The 26,931-nt window shown below is 35.7% G+C and overlaps 1 protein-coding gene across 2 annotated transcripts in view; it reads left to right on the top strand.

The window, feature by feature from the left end:
- The window catches only part of PTPRD (protein tyrosine phosphatase receptor type D), a 384,170-nt gene that overhangs the window by 283,741 nt on the left and 73,498 nt on the right, over positions 1 to 26,931 (top strand). The window contains exons 21-26 of one of the 2 annotated variants that reach the window (XM_074812018.1): positions 5,014 to 5,223; positions 8,387 to 8,547; positions 13,956 to 13,967; positions 16,388 to 16,500; positions 23,522 to 23,641; positions 25,702 to 25,799. In XM_074812018.1, coding sequence (XP_074668119.1) covers positions 5,014 to 5,223; positions 8,387 to 8,547; positions 13,956 to 13,967; positions 16,388 to 16,500; positions 23,522 to 23,641; positions 25,702 to 25,799 — 714 coding nt within the window. The remainder of the gene's footprint in view (positions 1 to 5,013; positions 5,224 to 8,386; positions 8,548 to 13,955; positions 13,968 to 16,387; positions 16,501 to 23,521; positions 23,642 to 25,701; positions 25,800 to 26,931) is intronic. The other variant, XM_074812017.1, reaches the window with a different exon arrangement.

The raw sequence follows: 26,931 nt of genomic DNA, 5'->3' as shown, positions 1-26,931 counted from the left end.
ACCAGTTTCATTTGCGTGATCATCTCATTTGATTCAATTGCAGAGATGACTTGCTTTGATCTATTAACTTCTTTCCTTTAAAAAAACTTGGATTATAAATGCCATCAGCTCATGCTCATAGTCCTAGGTGACATCAAATACAGTTAAACAGTAAAACTCTGACAGCAAGACCCATCCAGTAATGGAAAACTGATTTAGTATTACCACCCACTTTTAACATCCCAAGACTGTAGTCACATTCAGCAGCATTAACAGATTAAAGGATAGGTGCCAGATGACATTGAACTTTTTGGCAATTAAATTCTATGGTCCTGCTGATTCCCATAACAAAGGGTCATTTTAATCATCCTGCAAGTTGTGGTGCATTAATCTGTATAACAGATTGATAAAGAGCATTTATTAATTCAGAAATATTTGGGTCAGGATGGGTTGTTTCCCACTTCTACCGATCTAATTGAGACCACATTGTAGAATTAATGGTGGAAGAAATAAGATATGCATTGACTGGAAAATGAAAATTATTTCTGATAAAGAACCAGAACCCTTGATATACCTTTTTACAATTTCTACCAGTACATATAATAAGTACTGTAGGGAAAAAAGTCAAAAGCAGGCAGTGACTGTATTTCATTCTGACTCATCCAGTTTCTATTACTTATAAGACTGTTTTACTTCTAACTTTAGAAAATATATGCTTATTGTTTTAGGTGCACTATTCCTGACAAACATGTGAAAGCAGTGGCACAATAAGTAAATTTGGAAAAAAACTGCAAAAACTAACCACACGACTCTCTGAGCAAATAGTTCCTGATGGTCAAGTGAAAAGATACTTGTGCATATCTTTTTTTTAAAAAAACCTCAGACATCTGGTTAGTATCAGAAAGAGTTGGGCAATAGATTTTTCCAAAGTATGTTCCAAATACTTTGCTTAGATTGTCAGAAGAAAAGTATTTGCTGAAAACACTATTCTGGAGCTTTAACTCCAGTACATAACTGACCAGTCCCAAACACTCTCCAGCCTTACTGTAGTTACCTAATCTTCCTGGTTCTTTGAATCTCAATTCTGAAAGAAACTAAGAGAGATGCAGAATCTTGAGCAGACAATGGACTAGGTAATAGTTATTAGAGATACAATCCTTTTTTATTAACTCAAACTTTCATTTTATTTTGAATGTCATGAGATCTAGTGACTTTAAATAGATATGTCATGCAAATAAATGAAATACAAACAAAATATTATGATTTGCAGTAAGTATTAACTAGTAGGATTATTTTATATTTGTAAATAATAAAACCTAAATAAACACCTGCATGTTAATTGTTAATTCAGTAATTTTATGGAAATCCTAGTATAAAGGACAACAGGAGATAGATGTGCAAATAATGATATTTGGCAACAACCCCATTTATATGTGAAGCATGAATGAGGCCAGAGGTTCACCTGAGGTCTATTCAGTCATGTGTAATCAGTGTCACAGACCAAATTTTTATCTACACACAAACACATGTAAGTTTAGCTGGCCTTAGGTGATGAATAACCACCTTTGAAAAAGTTAAACACATTTTGTGTGACTTAGGATATTTAACCTTTAGTATTCATAGCCAAAACTTAGTTTCTGATCACTTTACCCACTGTAATACAGTACTTCAGCATTGCTATCTGTTAAATGTATGCATTTTATGTTACTAATTCAAATGCAAGAAATAATTAAGATCAAACATTTTTCTTCCCCTTTCAATCTCAGTCTAATTTTGATTGCAGTACTCTTGCAGCATTTTGACATTTTATTATGAGTTATTTAAAATCAAAATTGTAAATATAGTGTAATGTGGAAATTTATGATAAAGAATTTATTTGAGGTAGCCACACAAATAACTTTAAATTCCAGTGGAAACTGTACCCATAAATTAAAATATCAGTTCTCTTCAAGCCACGTACCTCTCCTCATACTGCAGTACTTACAGCTCCTGACTCCCAGTTAGTATACATATCACATTATTATTACCTGAATATCTACCTTTGTGTTTCAGCAGACTTCAGGATAGTCAGTGCTCAGCCCTCTGCATAGCTGTTATTATCTTTATCAAAGGTGGCTTCATATAGATACCAACTTTTCACAGAGTGCTTCCCTCAACAGATCTTATAAGGACTGAAGCAACCTAGGACAAATTTTGATTAGTCTCTGCCTCACATTCTGCTTTCAGTAACTCTACCCAGGGCATGGGAAGCTACCAACAGATGTGACAGTCACCTTCAATAAAGCAACTAAATAGAAATCTTAGTATTACAGTTTACTGCCCTCATTTTTATACCATGCAAATTGGCTATAGCTGCTCATTAAACTGTTTAGAAAGAAAGATAAATATGGGCTGCAGATTGCAATAGAGTCCTTGAGTAATTAATAATGATTTCTAGTCTCAAATTATGGCCTTTTTAGCTGAGGAGATCCATTGCAGTGTACCAGCCTTTGTGTTGGAGCATGGAAACTGATAGAGTTAAATGAATGTAAAATCTCTGCAACAGAGAACAGGTTCAGCCTTAGAGCTGGAAAGCAGTTGACTCTGTAGATCTTTGAAGAGGTAACGTCCAAACACCCTCAATGCTAAAGAAGTTTGGATCCAAGTGGTACAAGTTGCTTCCGTGTTTATCTGTAGCCTGTGTTTGAAATATGTACTTCAATGAGAAGTGGTATTAAAGTAATCAGTATTAAAAGATTCTGTCTCAGTTACAGAATGAATAGTAGATGGTTAACATGCATTTGAATTGTTAATTGTGTAATTGCAAAATGCAAGATCCCATGTGGGGAAGGCAAGAAGTTGTGCTAGCTAAGCTGAGGCATAACACTGAAGAAGAGACTGAAGAAAAAGAGAGCTTCCCTGACTAAACATGTTCTTTAAAATTAAAATATATGTTGACGATTAGATTTTAATCTCTTTTTTTATTGATCTCTGTCTGTCTCTAGAGATTTTCTCCTCCTCCTAACAAAGAAGATTGTGCTAATCTATTGTATTAGTGCTGTTTGTGTGCTGAAAAGCCTAAAACAGCTGTATGACCTTGGAAAAATTTACGCATGCAGTCTGACACCACAAGACATTGAAGGTTTCATAAGTAAAAAATGAGGGCAACTGAAAAGAGGCCTTAGAAGTCATCACTTATCACCCAGGAAATATTCAGGCTCCTTGTAATCAAATCAGATTAATATTTGTTGAATGCCAGTATATCAAAAGTGATAAAGGATATTGAATAAGTACCTTTCTGATTTAATAAGTAATTCATCAATGGATTATAGCAGATGAGCTTAAGTTCCTTCATTAGTTAGTGTATGTTTTACAAGTTTGAGCCTGGCATCTAATCTTGTCAGAAATGCGCTGATGTGAATTTAAGCTTTGTCATCAGAAGAAGTATTTTATGAAATGAGGAAAAGTTACATTTTGGAAGTCAGATTAGGCAGTTAAAATCTGAAGTGTGGGTTGTGTGTGAGGGGGTGGTAGATAATATTTTGTAGTTGAGCAGTAGAAAAGTTGTCTTAGGATTCGTAGGTCCTGTTATTGATTCCTATCACCAGTTTATCGTGTAGTGTTGTACACACCATGAGGAACACAACATTTGGTGCTTTTGAACAAATAAAATGGCAGTAAATTTCAGGCTTGGGATAGAAGATATGTTTACAAATCACTCTATAAACTCTTCTGCACTTCATTTACTCTTTGTGAAATACATTGGAAAGCACTGTTTTCCATGCCTGAGATGTTCACGAATTTTGCCAGACTGCTTGGTTAGTCGGCATGTTAGAGAGTAAAAACCAAACTGCTATTCATACCTACTTAGTATTGAGTTGTTTGTATTTCAGAGTTACCAGAAAAAGTTAAAAAGAGTTAGTATAAATTGATTTTCAAAAATTGGGATTTTTTTTTTCAATTTTGTATTTTTTATTCCTGGTTTTTAAATACTTACATCATACGTAAGTTTTGTTGTATCAAACAGGACATAAGAAAGTACCTTGCAGATTCATAGGGAGGGAGAAAATATTATTATGCATTAGGGAAGTGATTATCTCTTTGAAGTCATCTCTGGTGAGGTCACACCTCAACTACTGTGATCCATTTTGGGCCCCTCACTATAAGACAGACATTGAGGTGCTGGAGCGCCTCCAAAGCAGAGCAGTGAAGCTGGTGCAGGGTCTAGAGCACAAGTCCTACGAGAAGTGGCTGAGGGACCTGGGGTTGTTTAGTCTGGAGAAAAGGAGGCTGAGGGGAGACCTCATCGCCCTCTACAGCTACCTGAAAGGAGGTTGTAGCAAGGTGGGTGTCCATCTCTTTTCCCAAGTAACAAGGATAGGATGAGAGGAAACAGCCTCAAGTTGCACCAGAGGAGGTTTAGATTGAATATTAGGAAAATTTTCTTCACTGAAAGGGTTGTCAAGCATTGGAACAGGCTGCCCAGGGAAGCGGTTGAGTCACCATCCCTGAGGGTATTTAAAAGACATGGCACTTTAGGACATGGTTTAGTGGTGGACTTGGCAGTCTTAGGCTTACGGTTGGACTCAGTGATCTTAAGGGTCTTTTCTAACATAAATGATTCTATTCTATGGCTGATTTCGTATATATATACACACACATATATATGAGGTTTAATATGATGTCTGTATATATATATGTCTTCAAAGAAGTTATATTGCTTTATTAACTTTTTTTCCCCTCCAGAGACAACAATTTCAGATGATGAAAACTGATCCAATTGTTTCATGTTTGTAGTCTGGGCAGTGCAATTGCTACCTAGTATCTTATCTTAACCAGGATGACAAGAAATTGGAAGATTTTGCAAGAACTAATTTAGCGATAGTGATATGCCCCGTGAAATGTGGATAAATTGTATTTTTGTAGTTCCTGGTCGTGTATTAAATTTTCTCATTACATTGTCAATAAGTTACATGAAAATTGTTTACAGTTATCTTTCTCTTCTTGCCTTCTGTCTCTCTGTCTCTCTCTCTTTCCCCTTGCTTCATTCTAAAGCTGCTTAAGGAAATAGCTAGGAAACGCAGAAGCATTCGTCTTGCGAGGGAAGTTGAATTAAAGCCATATATTGCAGCTCACTTTGAAGTTCTTCCTACTGAGTTCACGTTGGGGGATAAGAAGCATTATGGTGGCTTTGAGAATAAGCAGCTGCAGAGTGGTCAAGAATATGTCTTCTTTGTGTTGGCTGTAATGGAGCACTCAGAATCTGTAAGTTAGTTAATATTTCTCAATCCCAAAATTACCTTTTCACAATCATGAATACATTCTTTCAATGCTTATTTCACCTCTCAAAAGCTATTTTTTTACAATATATATGAGAGAATATCTAAAGCCAGTGTTTCCTTGATTAGTTCCAATTAATTTCCTGATCTTTCATATTTTGCTTGAATCTCTATGTGTTACTTTGGTGTATAACTGAAACCTAAGGATCACCTTTTATTAGCTGTGTTTTAATCCTTCGCAAACTACGTGCTCTTGTATTTGAGATCACTGACAGAGGTTCTGAGGCACGATCTTCAGAGCAGCATCTTTCTCGATGTATTTAAAAGAGAGTTCCTCTCTTGCTTTGGAAGATCTGTTGAATCAGAGACATGCACAGCTAACCTCTTTAGTTACCATTGTTCCCTAACAACTTCATCAGTGAATTGTTAGAAAGATAGAAAATAGTTCAATAATAAGGAGAATTCCTCAGGTGAGCTAAATAATGAGCTGTCATTCGTCTTCATGTAATTCATCTTGTAGTTATGTCCCTTTATGCTTGAGTTAATCTACTGCATGTAATATAGTAAAAAAAAAGAATAAAAATTAAAAGACAGAAATAGGAGTGTTGAAGGAAGTTGCAATACACATTAACATTTTTACATACAGTGTGTAATATGGTAACTTTCTAATTGGTATCTAACCTGACAGGTACATTTTCTGGCTCAACCACTTGAAACTACTACACCAATAAACTGAATTCTAGTCAAATGCTTCCAGTGTGTAACCTTACAATTGATTTCTTGATGTCAGTAGAATTTGCCTACATAAACACTATGAAGTAGCTTCAATTTGAATACTTCTGGCTACATAGCTTCATGTGAAAATAAAATAAGTGCTTCCTGGAAGCTCCAACGTAAATCAAAAGTTCCCCTTTCACTTTTTGACAGTGGCTGCATAGACAGAGTATTATGAAGGTGCTGCATCAGAAAGGTTCAAAGTAGAGAAAGTAGACAGGTTTTGGCTATAAAGTTAGATGGCCAAAAATCTGTGTGTCAGAAATTGCCTGTACTAAAATTGATCTTTTTAATACAAAATACCATTTCTTATTTATTTTTCTGTATTAGTTAAGGCATTGGTCATTTCATATAACCCTAAGGTTATTACTTTGTTAGACAGAAATTGGGGTGAAAAAGCAGAAATAAATAGGATAGTAAATTTTCAGCTGAGAAGTCTGGTATTACAAAATATATCCAGGGGCCTACTGTTGAAGATTCCGAAAGGCTTTACTAAACTTGCAATGTGGACAATATCTGGTTTAGCATGTCATCTGAAACATCTGTGATTAAGTAGCATGAGGTAGTCACAGAGAGACAAGAGTTTGTAAGGACAAATGATCTTCAGTTCCCAATGTTCCAGTGTATCTACTTTTAAGATAGCTGGTTTTCTTCTAGGACTATAGATTCTACTGGTGTATGAGTTGTAACTTGCGAGGGATATTTTTCCCGATACTCAAAGTACTTTTTCCATAAGTTTTCTCCTTCAGAGAACAAAAAATTTCTTTGTTGATTTGGAAAACGGAGAATTTGTGTTACAAGAGGGCATGGGAGGTCTGGATTTGTCTAACTTAGTAAAATGGAAGCTGAGCAAGCATATGATTACAGTCTATAAATATGTTAAGCAAGTTATCGAGAGGAAATGAAAAAAAAATAGATAAATTTGGCAAAATAATAAATGAGTTTAAATTAGTCATTTATACAGGTAGGTTGAAAATTAAAACCAAAATCCTATTTATTGGAGAAGAGGTAGTAAAGTATTCATTCCATTATCCCTCAGTATTCCTCTATATCCTCTGTATGTAGACTCCCCATTTTCTAAACAGCAATCAGACTTTTAAAATGTTTGGTGCCAGGTTTAGTAAAAGAGTATAACATAATTGAATGTTGCTGGCATGGGTACTAGCTCAGTACCAGCTAGTGTAAGTGCCTGATCTTTGCTGGTCCTAATCCCATCGCTAACCTTAAACCCAGACACTGTGCAGCCCAGAGCCCAAAACAAGGCCAAATGAAGTGTAAAAAAACATGTCTCCTTTGATAACACTTGTCCTGGCTTAGGGCATCTTTCAGAATATAGTGCAAACATGGTAAATGAAAATTAATCTGTTCTGCTAGTTATCTTATTCTATTTTAGCTGGCATTCCTGATCTACTGCTGAATCAAGTTAAGTCCTTTGCAAGAACTGTAGTTCAGATCCTAGTTTTGCACTGGTGGAGACACTCCAGCAAAGACATGAAATAAGTACAAACCATTCTCTGCTTATGACTTTACTGTAGCTCAGAGTTCTAATTTTCAGAGATCTAATGATCTAATTTTAGCAGGCTGGTTCCTCAGCGTCTCCTGTCTGTAATTTTAACTCTGCACTCAGCCATAGATCAGACATCTCAGGTCAGACCAGAATCAAAAAAGTTACAATTTTCTTATCACAGGTCTTACCCTAGGCCAGGTGGCTTTACACCATCCAGTAAGGCAAAGATTTTCAACAGCCTCTGTTGGTTCATAATTCTAGTTCCACCCCTAAGAAAGACTTTGATTATTTAGCTTACCTTCCTGTTCTGCAGTGGCTTCCTCTGTTTTTCAGTCTCCATCTTCTGTAAGAACACTCTGTTTGTCAGACAGTTTTTGGCTGATCAAAATGCACCCTACTATTGCTATAGGACCCTGTTCTAGGAAATTCCTATATTCGGTCCCCTTTATTTTTACCTGTAGTACTCTCATTCTTTCAGAATTATCCTTTCATATCTTTCAGGAAGAAACAGTGTTAAGCCAATATAAAACTAAAAAAAAACCTAAACAAAAATTAGTTACTAATGGGTTATATTCCTCAGTTTTCTAATACTGCATTTTCTCATCCTCTGCTTAAGTTACAAAGTGTTCTGTGAAGGACTGTGTTACCTATTTTGTCTGCAGATTACTGTTTATATGTGGAGCACAAAATAAAGATAGTAATAACATACCGTCCAGTTTATAAGTTTTTATACTGCCTAACTTGAATAAAAATAGCATTTTCACATTGCTATTCATCATTATCTTGTATAGATTTACTTTAGATCTAGGATAGTTAATATTTTAAAAGCAGTCCTTTATCATTAAGTAAGATTTATTTTATTTTATAGACCATGTATGCTACCAGCCCATATTCTGATCCTGTTGTGTCAATGGATCTTGATCCCCAACCAATTACAGATGAGGAAGAAGGCTTGATTTGGGTTGTTGGACCAGTTCTTGCAGTGGTGTTTATCATCTGTATTGTCATCGCTATACTTCTTTATAAAAGGTAAGTTTACCTTTTATTTTTGTTACCAGGTGTGTAACTTTCTGATATATTGGCCATTTTATAATGTTCCGCACTATATTGTTTATACTACAGTAGTAACTGTCATCGCTTTGGGATATTTCCATATTTATTAATGGTTTTCAGAACACGGCAGAAATTTTAGTAGATTGACTGAAAGTTTTCAATAATTACAGGTATGTGGATACATTTTTCTGCTGATGACACTCTATTAACATTTCTGCATTTAAATGTTTTTTTCCACTTAGCATACATTTGTGAGGAAAATATATGCTTGCATATAAATATGTATGGAATTCACACATTTGACTTTTCAAACTTACTTTTAAATGCACAGTAGTAATACATTAGGGGTTACATTCAGCTTGATGTTAAACGTGATTTTCATCTCCACTCAAGTAATTTGAGGTTTTACTTTTGACAGTTGACCTCAATTTGGTAGTGTATCTATATGAATTTGAAGCTCTGAAGTGAGAGATTAAAGAAACACCAGTAGCTGTTTTCTACTAATCTTGCAGTGAGATCAAACTTCACTTATTCTTCTTTCACTGTCTATGACACAGATGTAGGTTTGCTATTACACAAAGGACTTGCTTCTGTTTTACAGCATACTAGATGAAAACTGTGTATGATGCCTTAATTTATACATAGCAGCCTTTTACAGTGTAAATGAGTTCATAGGGGTCAAGATACTAAATCAAAACCAAAGAATCAAACCCACAAAGTTTATTTTAACATTTTGATATTGTTCCTATCCTAATACTTTTTTGAAGTACATTGATAAAGTATAATTGGGGAATACTATAAAGATGCTGTGACCTTGTTGGGGGAAGGGAATGCACTAGGGATAATTTCATTAAATAGAGTATGTCTTCTAAAACTAATGGCTGTGCTGCTGTCACCTGCATATACTTAAATTCTGCTACCCTGTATGGTCTTCCCACCTTAATTGTCTCCAGTCAAATACCTCTGAAGTTGCATGTAGAGAGCTGGCTTCAGGTTTTGAAAAGAGAATTCTCTGTTCAGCAGTAAAAAACCAGTCCAGGGTTAACCTTAGCTTTGAATTCCAGATATACATTTATAGAATGTTCTTTAGGGCTGTAATCATACAGCAGCATAATACATGGTCTATTGCTTACAGATATTATGTCTCCTGAAGGTTTCTATTAGTGCCTACTATCTCAGCCAGTCTAGTTGATTAGCAACCAGTGAACCTCTGTTTGTGTATGTCTGTCACTTCAAAAACTCGTTATTAGAGATATGCTAAAAGTGAAATACTCCTTTCTTTTGATTGTTTTGGAGTATTAAAAGTAAAACTTCTCTCAAAACAAATCCAAACACTGGCATATAAAGCAGATGTGTCACTGCTTCTGGAAATATTGATTGCATTTATGGAACCGTAAAACAATCTTCAATTCTATTACCAAAAACATTATAGGCATATTCCTCGAACAGGTAAAATTTGTTCATCAGTAGTATGAAGAGGTTGTCATTCAGTGAAATAAGGGGACACATTTTCCATCTCTTATTTACTGCTGGTATGAGAACTGTTAGGCAAATGTCCATTTATATTTATTTATTTATCTATTTTCAGCTATAAGCTGTAAATTGTTAAACTGCACTGATTTGGCAAATTACCTCTGAGAAATTATGACTGCAGTTTGATCAGTCTGTGGTCCTTTGTGAACTTTTCATTTCTGTAAAAAAAAGTAATTTATAACTGGATTTTTTTTCTAGAGTATGCAACCTGGATGCAAGCTAACACCTAGAATTTGATAGCTTTACTGTCTGTAGAACAACAATAACTACACAAGACAGGAAGGATATTTAGCATAGTGCTTTGAGAAAACAGTGAAATTTAATTTTTGAGTTAACTGTGTTAAAGGGAATTACTGTGGTTATAGGAGTTGGACATGGTAAAAAATACACAATACAAAGTAGGAAAATAATATTAATGGATGCAGGAAATTTTTGAAGTATATTTCTAGAATAGGTTGGGCATAAGTGCATAAGGGAAGAAAACAAAGGATAGAGGACATCTGCTTAATACATGAAAACACATGTGAAAAATAATAAAAAGGGGAAGATGATGTTGGAGGATGTGCAGTGGGAATAAGACAACTGGGAAATGAACGTGTCTTTTGAAGTGTGAAGGGTAGTAATTCAGATAATGGTCAGCTATGCTTAATTCCCTTTGTCCACAGAAATTTTTATGAACAGACTTGGACCACTAAGCTCATGATTTGCAATACTACTTTTACATTTTAATTTCAATCATAGAGAAAGGATGACTGCAGTTTCTAAAAGAATCATTTTAAGAGGAGTATTCTTTCCCTCCTTTAAAACAGACACTATCACAGAAAGTGTGGATAAGTTGTGTGGTTTTGTGTGAAGCATATTTAACTGTCCCAAAGACTAGGAGTACCTGTTTTACCCCTTTATTATTTGTTTGTCAGTTTGTATAAAGGTTATTGCCACTGCATTTACTCTTCTTAAAATCTGAAAGCAAAGATACTGCATAGAAAGATTTTTGGATCATATAATAGAATATAGCCAGAAGGTCATTGCAGCTTGCTACTTAACAGTAATAAATGAGGAAAACACTGGAGTATATTTTATTGTCATTGGATACAGCTGCAATATGATATCCAATGAAATTGAGGCTGATTAATGTACAGTGTGCAGAAGAGCTCACAGATTCACAGAACCAGAGGATCACACCTCTAGAGATTGCCCTGTCCCAGCCCTGCTGAGAGCGTGGCCAGCTACAGCAGGTTGCTCAGAGGCACGTCCAGATAAGTCTTAGTATATCCAAGAATAGAAACTCCACAACTTCTCTGGGTAACCTGTTCTAGTGTTCAACTATCCTCACAGTAAAAATGATTTTTTCCTGACTTACACTTGAATTTCCTATGTTTCTGTCGTTGAAGTCTTGGCAAATGGAACTGAACTGGCCAGTAACCAGTTCAGTGTTCTCTGTCATTGCAGCAGTGATACCACCCTGCAGTCATAGTGAAGGGAGACAATTATTTTGGAGCAGATCTTTAATCTATTGGACTTAAATCTAAACAGTCAAATTTAGAGATCCAAGTAAATAAACTAAGCATCACTTTCTTTTTGGTCATATTTTTGCCCTCAAGAAAATAAAATTTTTGCTAGTTCAAACATGAAGTGTACAGCAGAGTAAGATTTATATCCAAAATCTCAAAGGCAAACACTTACCTAGATATAGAGGCAATGCCTAACCATTATGAGAGCTATTTGAGGCACAGTTTATATCTCAGGGTGGTTTTGATAAAGCAGTACCCTGCTGCAACCTACAGCTTAGACAAACCTACAGTAAATCCTTTCAACTTGCTTTTGAGTGTGTGATACATGTCCAGTTACACAGGACTTAGATGATTAGGAACCCAGCTAATGAATGTTAAAGAGCTCTAAAAGTTGTTTGGTGTATCTCAGAAACTGACAAACTAGAATGAGAGTGCATGTCCCCATGAAGCATCCTTTCATCCCGTTGTTTTTTTTCTCAACATATCAATTTATGTGGCTATTCCTGCTGGCTTTTAAGAAATCACAAGTTCTCTGATTTTAGCCTTTCCCTGATGAAAAGCAAAATGTTCCTCATTCTAGATCTTTCTAGAGTCAGGCTTGTTTGTGGAGGTGGGTTTCCATTTGTAGGGGAAATAAATGAAAGCCATCTTGACAGACTTTGTGTTGTTTGCTCTTATCAAGTGCAGCTTTTTGATTTCGTTCAGAAGACAGGAGCCTAAATCTAAATCTTGAACATAGTGAACTTTGGCACTCTGAATCATGGAATCACAGAATCATAGAACAGTTCTGGTTGTAAGGGACCTTTAAAGGTTATCTAGTCCAACTCCCTTGCAAGGAACAGGGACATCTTGAACTAGATCAGGTTGCTCAGAGCCTCATCCAGGGATCTACCACCTCTCTGGGCAGCCTGTTCCAATGTTTCACCACCCTCCTCATAAAAAATTTCTTCCTTATATCTAGTATGAATCTAACTCCTTTTAGTTTAAAAGCATTACCCCTTGTTCTATTGCTACAGGCCCTACTAGAAAGTCTGTCCCCATCTTTTTTATAAGCCCCCTTTAAGTATTGAAAGGCCACAGTAAGGTCTCCCTGGAGCCTTTAGTTCTTGAGACTGAAAAACCCCAACTCTCTCAGCCTTTCTTCATAGGAGAGGTGTTCCAGCACTCTGACCATTTTTGTGGGCCTCCTCTAGACCCACTCCAACATGTCCATGTCTTTCCTATGAGGAGTACTACAGAGCTGGACACAGTGCTCCAGGTGGGGTCTCACCAGTGTGGAGTAGAAGGGCAGAATGACCTCCCTCGACCTGCTGGCCACCTGCTGATTCCTGAGCTATGAGAAGAAACATGCTTCTAAGGGAAAAAACAGATGTTCAAAAAAGCACTGAAATGAAAATGAGGAAATCTTAAGTGATGACGATAGGTTCTATAAACTCTTTTTCATAATATGTGAGTAATCAGGTCATTGCAGACTGCAGGCTTTTAAAAGTTTATAGAATACCTATTTATTATAATCAACAGACAGACAGATAGACACTTTATATAGTGTGTCTGTAGGAGAACCTGTTGAGAGATAGTAAGTTATTTTCCCTGTTTAGCTGATCTTTATAGATCATAGATCACTACATATCTATATAGATCACTGTAGACCTCAAGTATGTGACATGCCTTCTAAATCTAAAAAGGTGTGTAATACTTTGTTGAGGAAAGATTTATGCTTACCTTACTTTCCAGGGTATTGTTAAAAATGTCTTGCCATTTTATTACCTGGTTTTGTAGAATAGTTTTAAAAGTTTTTAGTTTTGTTTTTGTTTGTAATTTAGTATGTCATATCTATCTCATGTATTTAACCTTGTTCTTGTCTTTCTCTCCCTATTCTTCTCCCTTTCTCTCCTTCCCTTTCTCTTCCGCCCTCTGCTTTCATCTTTCCTCTCCTCCCTCCTCTCATCTCTTTTCTCTCTAGAATATAAGAAGGAACTACATCTTAATGAGATGTCATTTGTCAGTGTGATGTTAACATTATTTCAGTAGCTCAAACACCCATTCTCCATTATCTCACTGGCTAAAATTTGAGGTGGACTACTTTGCAGATAATGTCTAAAAGACATAATTTTTTTCAGGAGAAGATTCACTTTGGACTTAACCTTGTGTCCTCCATTTATTGTATGATTCCTAAGCATTAAATATTTTGATGAACTGTCATTTCTTAATTTAGTAGTTATATATCTTTACTGCAAGTCAACATTTCTTACATCTCTTATTGTCATGCTTACCCTGTTTGCTGCTGTTCAACTAACATTTCACCTTTTCTTCCCGCTTTGCTGCATTAAATTGGAGCAGTAAACCTGACAGGTGAGAAGTGAAAAGTAATAACTCTTTGTGTATTCCAAAAAGGAGGAAAAAAGAAAAAAAAAGTTATCATGATAATGAACTAAGACAAAGCATCTGTCAATCTATGTGAATGTAGACAGTAATATATCGAGATGAAGGCAACTGAAAGATTTGTCTTTACAGCACTGAAAAGTAATGTAACATATGCAGACAAGTTTCACTGCTTTTTTTTGTGTCTGCATGAGGTACATTTTCAAGTGACAGCACAACTGTACAATGTACATATGGTTTTATTTCTGTTTTAATGAAGTTAAAATAGTGGTTGTTTGCTATAACCAAATCTGTTGAAGGAATGTCTGGTTGTGGTTGAAGTCCTAGCTGCTCTAAATCTCCATAATGCTCTATCCACATAGACTCAGTGCTGTCTTGCAGTTCTACAAGTGAAAATGATAAGGTTACCTCATTTGTCCTTTGCATATTTTTTCCACCTGTCTCAACACCATCGCATAATTTGAAAGATTTGTTATGTCTTGTATAGTTTGGAAAGATAAAAGAAAGCCAGAATGATTCTGAGACTAATAATAAATAATAAACCATTCTATTGTCCTATAAGTATTCAAAATATTCAGATATAGGATTAGAAGATATTTTAGTGGTTTTAGTAGATTAATATGAAGTTGTGCTGCCCAGTACTGACTTGCAAGAGGGAAAAAGGTAAATGAAGCTTGACTCTGATCCCTAGACTTCAGGAGAAGCAAATGTAGATGAAGATACTTCTTGGAAGCTGCATCACACACCTTTACTTAAGAAGAAAGAACACTAGGGCATTGTGCTACTGTGGTAGGAGTTTGAGATAGGTAGAATCAAAAGTGAAAAAAGGAATTTTAACTGAGTTTCTCCATAATAATTTTTTAAAAAGAGTAAAACCAAAAGAATCAGATTAAATCTTGATCGCTTCACTAAAGAGAAGCTAATGCATGTGTTAAGGTATTTACCAGAGAACAGGTGGAATGTTTTTACAGCAAAACATTTTCCCCACCCCACTCCCCCTAAAATCATAGAACTAGTAACTTTCAAATAATTCCTGCAATGATGTTGCTGTTTGGCTTCTTTGCATAGTCTTTGAAATCTTGCTGTGTGCACCTTTCATGAATGCCACTAGGTGTTCATCATTTCAAGAACAGCAAGAAATCAATTGGAGCATTTTTAAGAGGGGACCCCAACAGAATAACAGATTTAACATTGTCGCATTGTGAGTCAATTAGAAAAAAAGAAAGAAAGAAAGAAAGAAAGAAAGAAAGAAAGAAAGAAAGAAAGAAAGAAAGAAAGAAAGAAAGAAAGAAAGAAAGAAAGAAAGAAAGAAAGAAAGAAAGAAAGAAAGAAAGAAAGAAAGAAAGAAAGAAAGAAAGAAAAAAGCAACAATAGTTGTAAGTTAGAGCAAATATTGGACACCTGGAAAAGGTCTTGCTATCATAAGACTTAAAATCATCCCAGTTCTGCTTCTGCAAAGTAACTGCAACTGTTTGCATCTTCATTTTATATTACATGAAGAATATCTACCACTCTGCGTTTTCATTCAGGAATCTGGAAATTTAATGCTTTAATTTGAACTGAAATCCTTCTTCACTAGTCCTCTGTGGGTTTCTGAATGAAAACACAAACTGGACAATATTTGCTTCATGTAACATAGTTCTTTATACCCGCAAATGATGGGAGTGCATTTTACCAGAACTGTCAGTCAGAATAAATGTGGACTCTGCTTCTCTGTAGAGAAAAGGAAGCATACAAAAGTTAATTTATTTATTTATTTGTTTGTCTATTTATTTATTTTCTCTCTTGCTTTCTCTTCTTGCTTGCTTGCTTTTTTCCTTCTTCCTTTTTTCTTTCTTCCTTCCTTTCATCCTTTCTTCCTTGCTTGTTTGTTTGCTTGCTTGCTTGCTTTTCTTGCCTAGCTTGTTTTGCACAGATTGACAGGCATACTATGATTGCAGTGAAAGTCTTGATTTGGTCAGAAACATTCATACAGAATCTAAGCCTTGAATACGTAGGTTTGTTCATTTTAATTACGTGCTCAAGAGTTGGCTACATTTTAATAAAGGTATAGCTAGCTAGCTTTTAAAATAGAGAGAGTGTGAGTTTTTGTGAGTTCCATGTTATAATACTTAACTATTTGGATGCCCAGAATGATGATCTAGAGAATCGATCTAGGGCAGAATGTAGCTGTTTTTCCTCTGACATTGCTATATTTAGATTCATTTTGCCATTGCAAATTGTAGTTGCCCTACCCAGTATGCACAATTATTTACCTTTGACCTAGATCAAATACTCCTTCAGAAATAAACATCTCACCTTTAGAATATAATGATTAAACACTCAGGCACCTTTATTTGTCAAGCTAACACCTTGATCTTATGTTTATGTGTGTTCACCTTCCCATGCAGGAAGAGGGCTGAATCTGATTCTAGAAAGAGCAGCATACCCAACAGCAAGGAGGTCCCCTCTCACCATCCCACAGACCCTGTAGAGCTGCGACGCCTTAACTTTCAAACTCCGGGTAAGAGACAATAATACCTCACCAAGATCTCTGTGATCACAAACTGATTAGTGGTGCTGTTACAGAACAGAAAGATTGATTGTTAGAAAAATATATTTTGGTTGCTTATGAGTTTTTGCACAATGTATTTCTTTGATAGTTTTGGAAATAATTCTGTAATTTCTATAAAGAAAAATCCTGCATGAAGCAAAATTAAAATTCTGTAAAGAAGACCCCAAAGTCACATATGTTTTATGGATGTGTTTTTCATGCTAAAATTCCAAGTTCAACCTAACAATGCTAGAAAAGGTTATTTTAGAGGGAAATATACATCCCTCTGTTTAATAACAATATTCTTACAGCTACTTATTTGTAAATAAGCTTCCCTCTTATCTACTGCATTATCAGGTAATCCATTAATATTGGAAGTTTCACTACATTGCAGTTGTACAATACAGAAAAGAAATGCTAACTAGAGAAATAGTGTGGTCTTTTAAAATCAGGCAATATATTAAGATCAAGAAGGATATTAACATGTCAGTAGTTCTGAAGGTAGAAGCAACACACTCCCAAATATTTTACTTATTTTATTTATTAAGTATTGTTTTCTTAAAGCTGTTCAGTTTGATTGTAAAGAAATGCCTGGAGAGAAATACTTAAAATAGTATTGATTTTTCTACCACATTTTTGTGAGTTGATTTTTTTTTAATTGGCTTTAATTTGATCATGATGTATTCCAGTAGACTTGTTTTCTATTACAATATGATTGCACATTGTCCCGGTCTTATGCTAATTACTTACTGAGTCTTCTTGAGAGCCTTGTGTTTGTCAAATTTATTATATAAAGTACAAAAAATAATTAATTCAAACTCATAAAGGCAGGAAATCAAGTACTTGAGATGTTGAGAGATTAGATGCAGAAGCTGACATACTAAATGCTACAAAAAGGTGAACTGAACTTGCAAATATCATTTCTGATCTTCTATATTAAGATAGTGTTGCCCCAGCAGTAGCGGATCTGCAGAGTAGTGAGTTTGGGACTAAAGACCCAAGATCCACGTGACATGCATGTGGCAGAGGTAGAAGGGAAGAATGTGGAGGCTTGAGTTTTACTTCTGTCTTACTTTTTCAGTCTGTTTAAGTACACTGAATGCTCTTTAGCAGCTGGGGCAAATTAGGTGTGTTTCAGGAGTGCATTTTCTAGTTTAGTATCATCTAATATGGGAATCTTGTTGACGTCCTCTGGGACCTCTGAACAATGCAAAATAATGCAGTAAATGAAAAAGAGTGAAAGTTTTTATTCACAGTTGTGTTTCTGAGACTGCAATATTAGTGTAGATTCATCGTTACTGAGCAAAGGTTTCATATGTTATCCAGCACTTTTATACAAAATTTTAAAGGTTGTTACAGAGATAGAAGTATACATACAGGTCTTTGAAACATGAAGAGAAAATTTACAGTTCTTACAGTTTAGCTTATGCATCAACCAAATTATTATCTGTATACAGATATATGTTGAATAGTGGATGGTTTAATACCTACATATATAAGCATAATTTTCTGCTGTCCATGTATTTAGATATGGAGTCTTACCTATCCATTTAATATTTATCATAAATTAAAATAAAATGTGGGCAGAAAAAAAATGCTGCCAAGTCTTAACAAATTTACATATAAAATTAATTTATTGCAATTAATTCTAAGTTTGCCTTTAGAATGTAAAGTTATTAAGAAATGGCAAATGTAGACATGGTAATTCTACCTCATTCATCTGAAGAGAACTAGAGAGGAGTGAAACTGTACCTTTCCTTGCAGAGCTATAGTTTATCTGGGAAGTTTGCAGTTTTCTGTGAAGCTAGTTGACCAGAACATCTGCAATCCATTTCCACTATGAGGTCTTTTTCTTTGCTGTAAACCTTTTCATGAAACAAAGGATGAAAAATATTATTAAAAATTTAGTACGGAACTGAAATTACGTTGTTTTTTCCTAATATTGTACCACCTAAGACCCCTAGTCACAGGTCAGGTCATTATGTTACTCAGCATGCCACCAAATATCAAGGAGAAAATTCCTACCCCAGAAGATTTGTCTTGCTGTGTGACACTTGATAATTAACATGTTCTTAATATGTAATCTTAGCCCCAATTAAGCCAAGGTACAGTTCTTGTGCTAGTAAAAGCAGAACCTCAGTTAACTGACATTAACTTCAATTAGGGCTACCATTTCATTAAAATCCAGCTGAATTTAACTTAGATACTTAGATCCTGCTGGAATGTTTATCCGACTGCACACAGTAACACACTATTGAAAAACACGCAAGACAAAGTTTTTCCAGATAAATGTAGCGAAACTACAGAAAGACTGTACGTTCAGGATACCAGTTTTGGGGGGGGGGGTTTGTTGTTATTTTACTCTCAGATGTGTGGTTTTTATTTTCTACCAGGTAGCAGAAGTAGGCAGTAGGATACTGCTGGGGCAAACAAGGCAGCTGAAAGAAGGGATTGGGGTTGATGTGGTTATGGGTTGGGTTTCTTTTACTGACACATCTGCAGTTACCTTCATACAATGGCCCTATCTACTCTGTAAAATGTTACCGTTTCAGAGCATTGCCTACAGATAAAATAAATGACAGAGTGTTGAAGGTACTTTAATAATCAGTGTATGCCAAGTCAGTACAACTGCATCAGGATAGATGACTTGACATCATTGTTATTATAATGATTTATTTATTTAGATTATGAAAGCATCCAGAGTTCGCTTGGAGCTTTCCAAGCACACCAGTTGCTTACAGTGGGAGAGGAAAATAAAAGTTTATAATGAATTCATAATGTGAAGAAGTGTTAAGAGAATAAAATTTTAAATTACATTGACATATCCAGATTGCCAGTTTTCGGTGGGAGAGGTGAATGAAGAACTCCTATAAAATTCTGGGTTGTCATAAGCTTTAATACTTTAAAAGATTTCTAAACAGCCTCTTTCCAAAAATTCTAGCAATCATATATTTTGTGTAAAGAAAGGTCTGATCAGATATAACGATCAAAATAATTTGAAAGCAAAAGCTTTGTTGTGGTAAATTTGAATTTCTAACCACAAGTACAAAATACTCTCCATACATGTGGTTAGGCATAGCATTTTGAAAGAAATTATGGGAAAGCAATATTTTATCTTTGGTGATATTTGGGCAATGGTTTAGGCACAATTATGTTGTACTTCTCATAAAATTGTCAGTTCAGCATGAAGGTGTCATAAACTACTAAACTGCTAGCATAGCAAATGTTTTGCTTTCCTTCCACTTTTTCTTGTCCTGTCAACAAAGAACCTCATTCTTCACTAATCTAGTACTTACCTAAAGGGTTTCCTATCTTACTTTGTCCAGTAAGGATCCAGTAAGGATCAAATTAATCTCTGGCTGGAGTAACTCCATAGATAAATTTGACATTTTGTCTTGACGTGTGGAATATCCCACAGTTCTACATCTGAGAACAAGATCACATTTTCATATGTGTTATCCAAAAGTGTATATTTGTTAGATAAGCCCATATGCTAGTGAGTGGGTCATGGCTGTGCCGTTTCCTTTGAGTAAACATGAAAATACACAATCTCTCAGTAGCATACAGGATTTAATTTATAAGTCTGTTATTCTTCCAGAACTGGAGTAGCTGAGGAAAAGCCAGTCACATTCTTCCCATTCTGCAAGTTTCCTATGAAATAAGGCATAAAAATCATTAACTTGGTGTGCACATCTTAGAAGTCTGAATGCCACATGGGAGAGTAAAGATAGGGAGGGTGTAGTAATTAAGCCCTCACAAAAGGTTTCATCAAATGAGGAAGCCCAGTTTTGCATTGAGAAAAATAACTGGTGTTAAGATGATTGAGTAGGTTGTGAGAGACCCAAGACTCAGGCAAAGGCTTTTTTCTGCCAATCAGCCAAAGAACAAAATTGAGTCATGCCTCAAAAATGACTGCTTTTTTTCCTCATTTAAGTATAAAATGTGTCACGTTTATAAGTAATTTGTGTAATTGGGTGCCAGTTAAACAATTATCTCATTATCTCTTAATGAACCAAATAAGATGCTTTGAAATATAATAAAAATAAATAGAATTATTACAGCTCTGAATTAAAGACTTTGCTTTTTTATTAGATAAGTGCTCACAAAATACCTATTCACTGAGTTCCTAAGGATGATCCACTAACTTATTTCCAAGATAAGGCAGAAAAAGGGTAAAACAGGTCCAGAGGAAAAAGGTGCAAATAACAAAAGTGGAAAAAGTGATGTCTGGATTTAGTCACCTGCTTTGCAAGATAGCAGGAAATTTCTTCCCTTAGTTTATCCACAAAATTTCTGTTTATGGGAATCATGACAATGCTGAAGGAAGTACTGTGCTTTGTCTCCATGACAAAAACAGACTGGAATAGCTTTCTCACAGTGAGCAATCCTACGTACAGGTCTTCGTGTGAACTTGACTAACATGAAGGATTTAGGCACCTAAAAGAGGCTTCAGAGTGCAAAGGACATTTCTTTGATATCCCACTTGGTTGCTTTCAAACCTAGAGGCAACCGAAACCTGCTTAGCTGGGAGAATTGAAAGTTCTGCTCTCCACAAGAGTAATTTTTTTTTTTTCCATATTTTAGCCAATAGTTTTGCAACATTACTATATTGAACATTTTTAGATCAGGGTCTGAAACGTAGGTCTCTCCTTTTCTCGGTGGAGATTTGCACCCCACTCAGAGCTGGGTCTCCTGCCGTGAGGCTACAAAGCTGCTAGGGCTGCTTGATAGAACAAAGTCTTCGATACAGAACAAAAATAACTTTAGTTACAGAATAATTAATCTAGTTTTGAAGAATATAAATTCTTCTGGAATAAAAGTGACTTCCTTTTGCAATAGTTTATGCACATTGGTAACTATTTTAGAATAGCTATTGCAGAACGACAGATTTCTTTAAAGCTAATCTTGTAAATTTAGCTTTGTACACAAGATGTAAGATCACTGTCTGGCTTCGCTGTAACTGTATGAAAAAGAAATTTTAAAGTAACAGTAATTTTTTGTAAAATATGTTAAAGGTGTCCTTGCTAAATTTTCATGCTGAATTCCTACTGAATCAGGGTCATCTTTCATTTTTTCCATCTTCCATGTCCAGATTTTAAGTATTTCTTTCTTTCTACCTTTTTCTTAAGGGTAGGTAGTGCTAGGTATCAGTAACAGTAACCACTGTTACTGATTCCTTCGTTTTTCTATAAAGTGGTAACCTCTCAATCAACATAGATTGGTGTGCGGGAGGGTATTCTCTGTTATTAAATAAAAATTAAGATGTAATAAATCAGTTTTTAAAATCACAGAGTATTAATTGAATGCGGACCTGAAACACAACTCATTTCATTAAGAAATTTCTGTGAAAATAATGTGTCATATTTTCAGTTCATATAGATTGTTGTCTGTATGCTAGAAGCTATGCACTTTAGGTTCTAACTTCCTTCTTGTTTATTGTGGGCATGTCAACCTACAGGTCCAAATTTGTAAATAAATATGTGTTTCTTAAATGTTTTTAAAAGCCCTTATCATGAAACCCTGGCAACAAACAAAATCCTAATTTAACACACTAACGACAAGGCCAAAACACCCACTTGTTTCAGTGGAGTAAAGGAGTATACTTAACAGGTTTAATGTCTGGTAATATGCAGATGAATTCTGACCTTGTTCTCTCAGTTATTCCTTGAAATTGTGGCACATATGGTTTCCCATGTCCCTTAGTCATGTATTTACCACAGATTAACCAGAAGATAATTCTACACTGTAATTAAATCATACATTCTCATTTAATTCATGTAGAAGGGTTACTACGAGGCTGCATAAGATCAATCACATTTGGCAATCTTCTACCAAATCTGGAAATAAAGGCTTCCTATGGATACAATTTCAACTGTGTTTTGCATGTGGTGGTTTTGGGGTTTTTTCTTCTGTTTGAGTTTTTAAGTGTTTTTATCTCTTTATTTTCTTATTTTAAACAAAGTTTGAAAGCATGTTTTCAGCATGGTGTTTCCTTTGACTTTCTAGCATGTCACAGGATCTGTTGTAATTTAGCTGTACTTTGTCTTTAATTTTTTGTGTTTTCATAGCGTATGTTGATTGATGTGGAGGTGTGTCAGCAAATAAATGTATTTTCTTATTTGTAGCCACAAAAATAAGTGTGATTAGCTGTATTTTGGGTGGGGATTTTGAGTCAAGTTCTACACGTGCTATTCACATGCAGCTCACATTAAACTCAGTAGGAGCCTCATGCTTTTGCATGAGATATGATGAGATCTTAAAGTGTTCATTCATAGCATATTCTGTTATGATGCTTGTTATGATTCATAGACTGATTATATAACAGAAGTCCTCCAGCAGTTCATTTAAAAAGTAGCTACTTTTATCATCTCAGTAGAGCACATTTTATATATTTAAAAGATGAAAATACACCAAATGCAATTATTTCACTTCATAAGTTAACTGCAAAATATTACTTGAAGAAAGTTAATAAGTGTCCAACTATAAGTGCCTAAAATGAGTTGTGGAGAAGGGGGTTACAAGCAGTCAAAATTTGTCAGTTTCTGAAGTTGTAAGTAGTTCCTTTTTTTCCTTAGAAAATAAAGTTTTATGTCAAGTTTCATTTTGCATAAAGTGTTTAATATGAAATCTCCCCTTAGGAATGTCAAGTGGCATACAGAGGAGCATATAAACAAAAATAGCTTAAAAAACAATGGATGTTCAGCATCTTTAAAACAAATTCCTTCACAGTAAGCTAATTATTCAGATTTGTGTTCATGATGCTGGTGATTTAGTCAGGTTCATCATGTAATGAGCAAGCCTCGTTCTCTTTGGTTTTTTTGTCCTTTATGTTTACAGTAGGGTAACTGGACCTTTAGACATCTTAGCTGAGATTCCAGACGCTGTTTTGTGCATGTCTGAAGTGCCTGTATGTACGAGATTGATTGATTATGATGGTCTACTGCTGTTACTAATTTGTTTCCCATTTCCAATTGGCTTTTACTTTTTACAGCTTTGAGCAGTAATTCAGTCCCCTACGCCTCCCTGATTGGCTCTGTGTCCTCCCTCTCTAGCCAAACTACCACTCAGTCCTTATATGATAATAACTCTCTCCCACGATTCGCTCGAAAAGGTCTAAACATCTTTGTCTCTATTATTTTCTCTGTTCAAGCACTGTTTTAGATGTACATCAGTCCACCTCCATTTCTGGATCAATCTAGAGTTCTCTTGTGCCTTTTCACTCACATATTTTCCATAGGGGTGCTTGATCTGGATCAATCAGTGTAATTATTAGGTGACTGTCACCCACACTCTTTTTGAGAATAGCCAAGTTCTGTTAAGTAAAATTTCTAAGAAAATGGGAGACAACCAGAACAGATTCAAATAAATTAGTACTTACAGACTAATTTGTTAATTGACATTTATAAAAAATTTCCCCATTATATCTGAATATTATGCTTTTTTAGTTGACTGACAGCCTGCCTTAATATCTACTTTAAATAATGTCTTACCATCACAGATGTGCTATGAATATATGTAATATATAAATATGAACGTATAGGGTCAGAAGAATTAGGGCCAGTGCTGCTGGAAATTATTTTGGACTCTAGTATGATGTCTGAAATGTCAAAGAATCAAAAAGAAAACAAGAACTTAAATAAAAGAAAAAAAGAAGAACATGCTATAGTGTGACTGTGTTGTAACCACATGGTCGTTTTCAGCTGTGTTTACAGGAAATGCAAGTTAACCGTTTTAGGCATGCTCTTGAAATTCACGGTGACAAAGCAAACTGCATTGTGCAACATGGCTTCCAGCTTGAGCCCCCTTGAGTCATCACTGTTTTCCCTTTGTAATTTCAAGAGATCCTGGGGTTCACTAGCTTAATTTTTCTAGCCAGCTCTGATTTCTTCCCACAAGCAAATGAAAACTCACTTTCATTTTAGGTGTGATAGTATAAAGCATGAAGAGACGTAATATAAGCATTTTGGAGAAGGGTCGTGAAGACTAGTAGCGTGAAACAAATATGTTCACAAATTTTTGCCTAGCAAATCTTCAGCTGGCAGATTGTTCTAGTTGACCCCACATCTTTTCTGTCTTTCTTTTGCCTTGCTGTCCCTATAATCCCTTCCACACCCATCTCTATCTCTGATTCCCAACTCTCTTCCTTTTCTCCTTCTTTTCATTCAGTATCTTCATCAGTGGACAAAGATGTTTACACCTGAAGTAGATTGTAGGTACTTTCGGGGGTTGATAAATGGGGTTTCAGATTAAGCATATTTTAATGTACTAGTGCAGTCAGTACGTGTGTCCAGCCAAACTGTACAACCCCTGCCTCTACAATCTGCTACTAGTGAAAACATTTTTGAAGTTCCAGTTGTCTGATGTCCAATGTTGTCTTCAGTGACTGTTGTCTAAAAGCAATGGTGCATGTTATTCTAGTCATTCATAGTTGCATGTCAGTCACCTCCAAATTTCATAAAATACTTAAATATTTCTAATTTAGTCAGAATATGTAGTCAGTCTTGTAGACCTTGATGCATTATTATTAATCCTCAAGCTATCCATTTCACTTTTTAGAATTTATTTTCTAAGTTAGTTTTTATGTTGGTTTGAGGTTTCTTTGGTTTTTACCATTTTCTTTGCAGGTTCAGGTGTCTCTGGTTACCTTGGTAACCTTCATTCTTCCAAGTTCGTTTTTCTTGATTATGCATAAGTCACTTTGTTTTCTGTCAAAACACTATTCTTTCCCTTTTAGGGCTCTTTCAGTGTCTGTTTCTCAGCTCACTTTTCCCCATCTAATTTAATCGAGTTTCCATTTCATGCAGTGCAGGAGAAGGAGTTTGAAATGACATTAAGAGTCATTACTCAAAGCAGAGGTCAACATCAGGTCTAACTGTCTCATTTTCCATGCCTAGCTAACTTCATTGACTCATATCACAGTAACTCTTTCCTTGACACTAGGAATGTTAGATTTGGAAATATGCTTGGTGACTTCTTTTAATTTGGCTTCAGAGCTCATCTATCCAGAGCATGTCCTGCTTTGAGTAACCAAATTTTGCCTGCTTCTCTCACATATGACATCTTTACTACTTACACATTTCTAGCCATTCTAACTACTGCATTTTCTAAATTTTAGAGCAATGCCATCACTGTAGTTTACTTTAAATTCTGTTCTTCTTTCTTGTTCAACAGGTATGGCCAGTCATCCCCCAATACCTATCTTGGAACTTGCAGATCACATTGAAAGATTGAAAGCAAATGACAATTTGAAGTTCTCACAGGAGTATGAGGTAATTTCTCCCACTTCTTCTCATTCAAACTGTTTAAAATGTCATGCTTTCCATTTCCCTAGACTTTTCTTTGATATGTACCCACCCTGATGGTGCCAGTTTTGTATGATATTAGAACCATGATAAAGTTCTCTGTGTAAAACGACTATGTTGGTGAGTTGGCTTCTTTGCTTGTAACAATTTATTCTCTTTTTATAAGGATGCATCAGACAAATTCCACGAGCACATGCTTGAAGTACTGTGTGAATGATACAACACTTACTCTTTGTAATACACACAAACATCCATCTAGTCTGCAGTTAAAAGATCCTTAGATTGTTTAAAAAAATCTCCTGTGTAATGTTGATAGGACATATACAGTACAACCTCCAAAGAAGTTACAGTCCACTGTGTTAATTTTGCATGCATTGAAAGAATTTGCAATTGCCTAGTGTCTTTCCTAATAGAACAGTTTCAAGGCATTGTATTTTCCTCCTGTCAGTAATACCATGTTGATAATCTCTGAATGATGGTCTAAAAGAGCATGAAAGAATTTAACTGGAAAAGAGTAATCATTTATCATAGAATCATAGGATAGTTTAGGTTGGAAGGGACCTTAAAGATCATCTAGTTCCAACCCCCCTGCCATGGGCAGGGACACCTTCCACTAGACCAGGTTGCTCAAAACCCCATCCAACCTGGCCTTGAACATTTCCAGGGAGGGGGCAGCCACAACTTCTCTGGGCAACCTGTTCCAGTGTCTCACCACCCTCACAGGGAAGAATCTCTTCTTCATATCTAATCTCTTTCAGTTTAAAACCATTGCCCCTCATTCTATCACTACCCTCCCTGATAAAGAGTCCTTCCCCATCTTTCCCGTAGGCCTCCTTTAAGTACTGGAAGGCTGCTATAAGGTCTCCCCAGAGCCTTCTCTTCTCTAGGCTCTCAGCCTCTCCTTACAGGGGAGGTGCTCAAGCCCCCTGATCATCCTCGTGACCTCCTCTGGACCCACTCAAGCAGGTCCATGTCTTTCTTATGTTGGGGACCTCAGAGCTGAACACAGTACTCCAGGTGGGGTCTCATGAGAGTGGCGTAGATGGGAAGATTCACCTCCCTTGACCTGCTGGTCACAATTCTCTTGATGCAGCCCAGG

This window comes from Strix aluco, chromosome Z (genome assembly GCF_031877795.1).
Source record: "Strix aluco isolate bStrAlu1 chromosome Z, bStrAlu1.hap1, whole genome shotgun sequence".
Taxonomy (NCBI): Eukaryota; Metazoa; Chordata; class Aves; order Strigiformes; family Strigidae; genus Strix; species Strix aluco.
The sequence above is the reverse complement of the archived record's forward strand: the minus strand, read 5'-3'. Positions and strand labels throughout refer to the sequence as shown.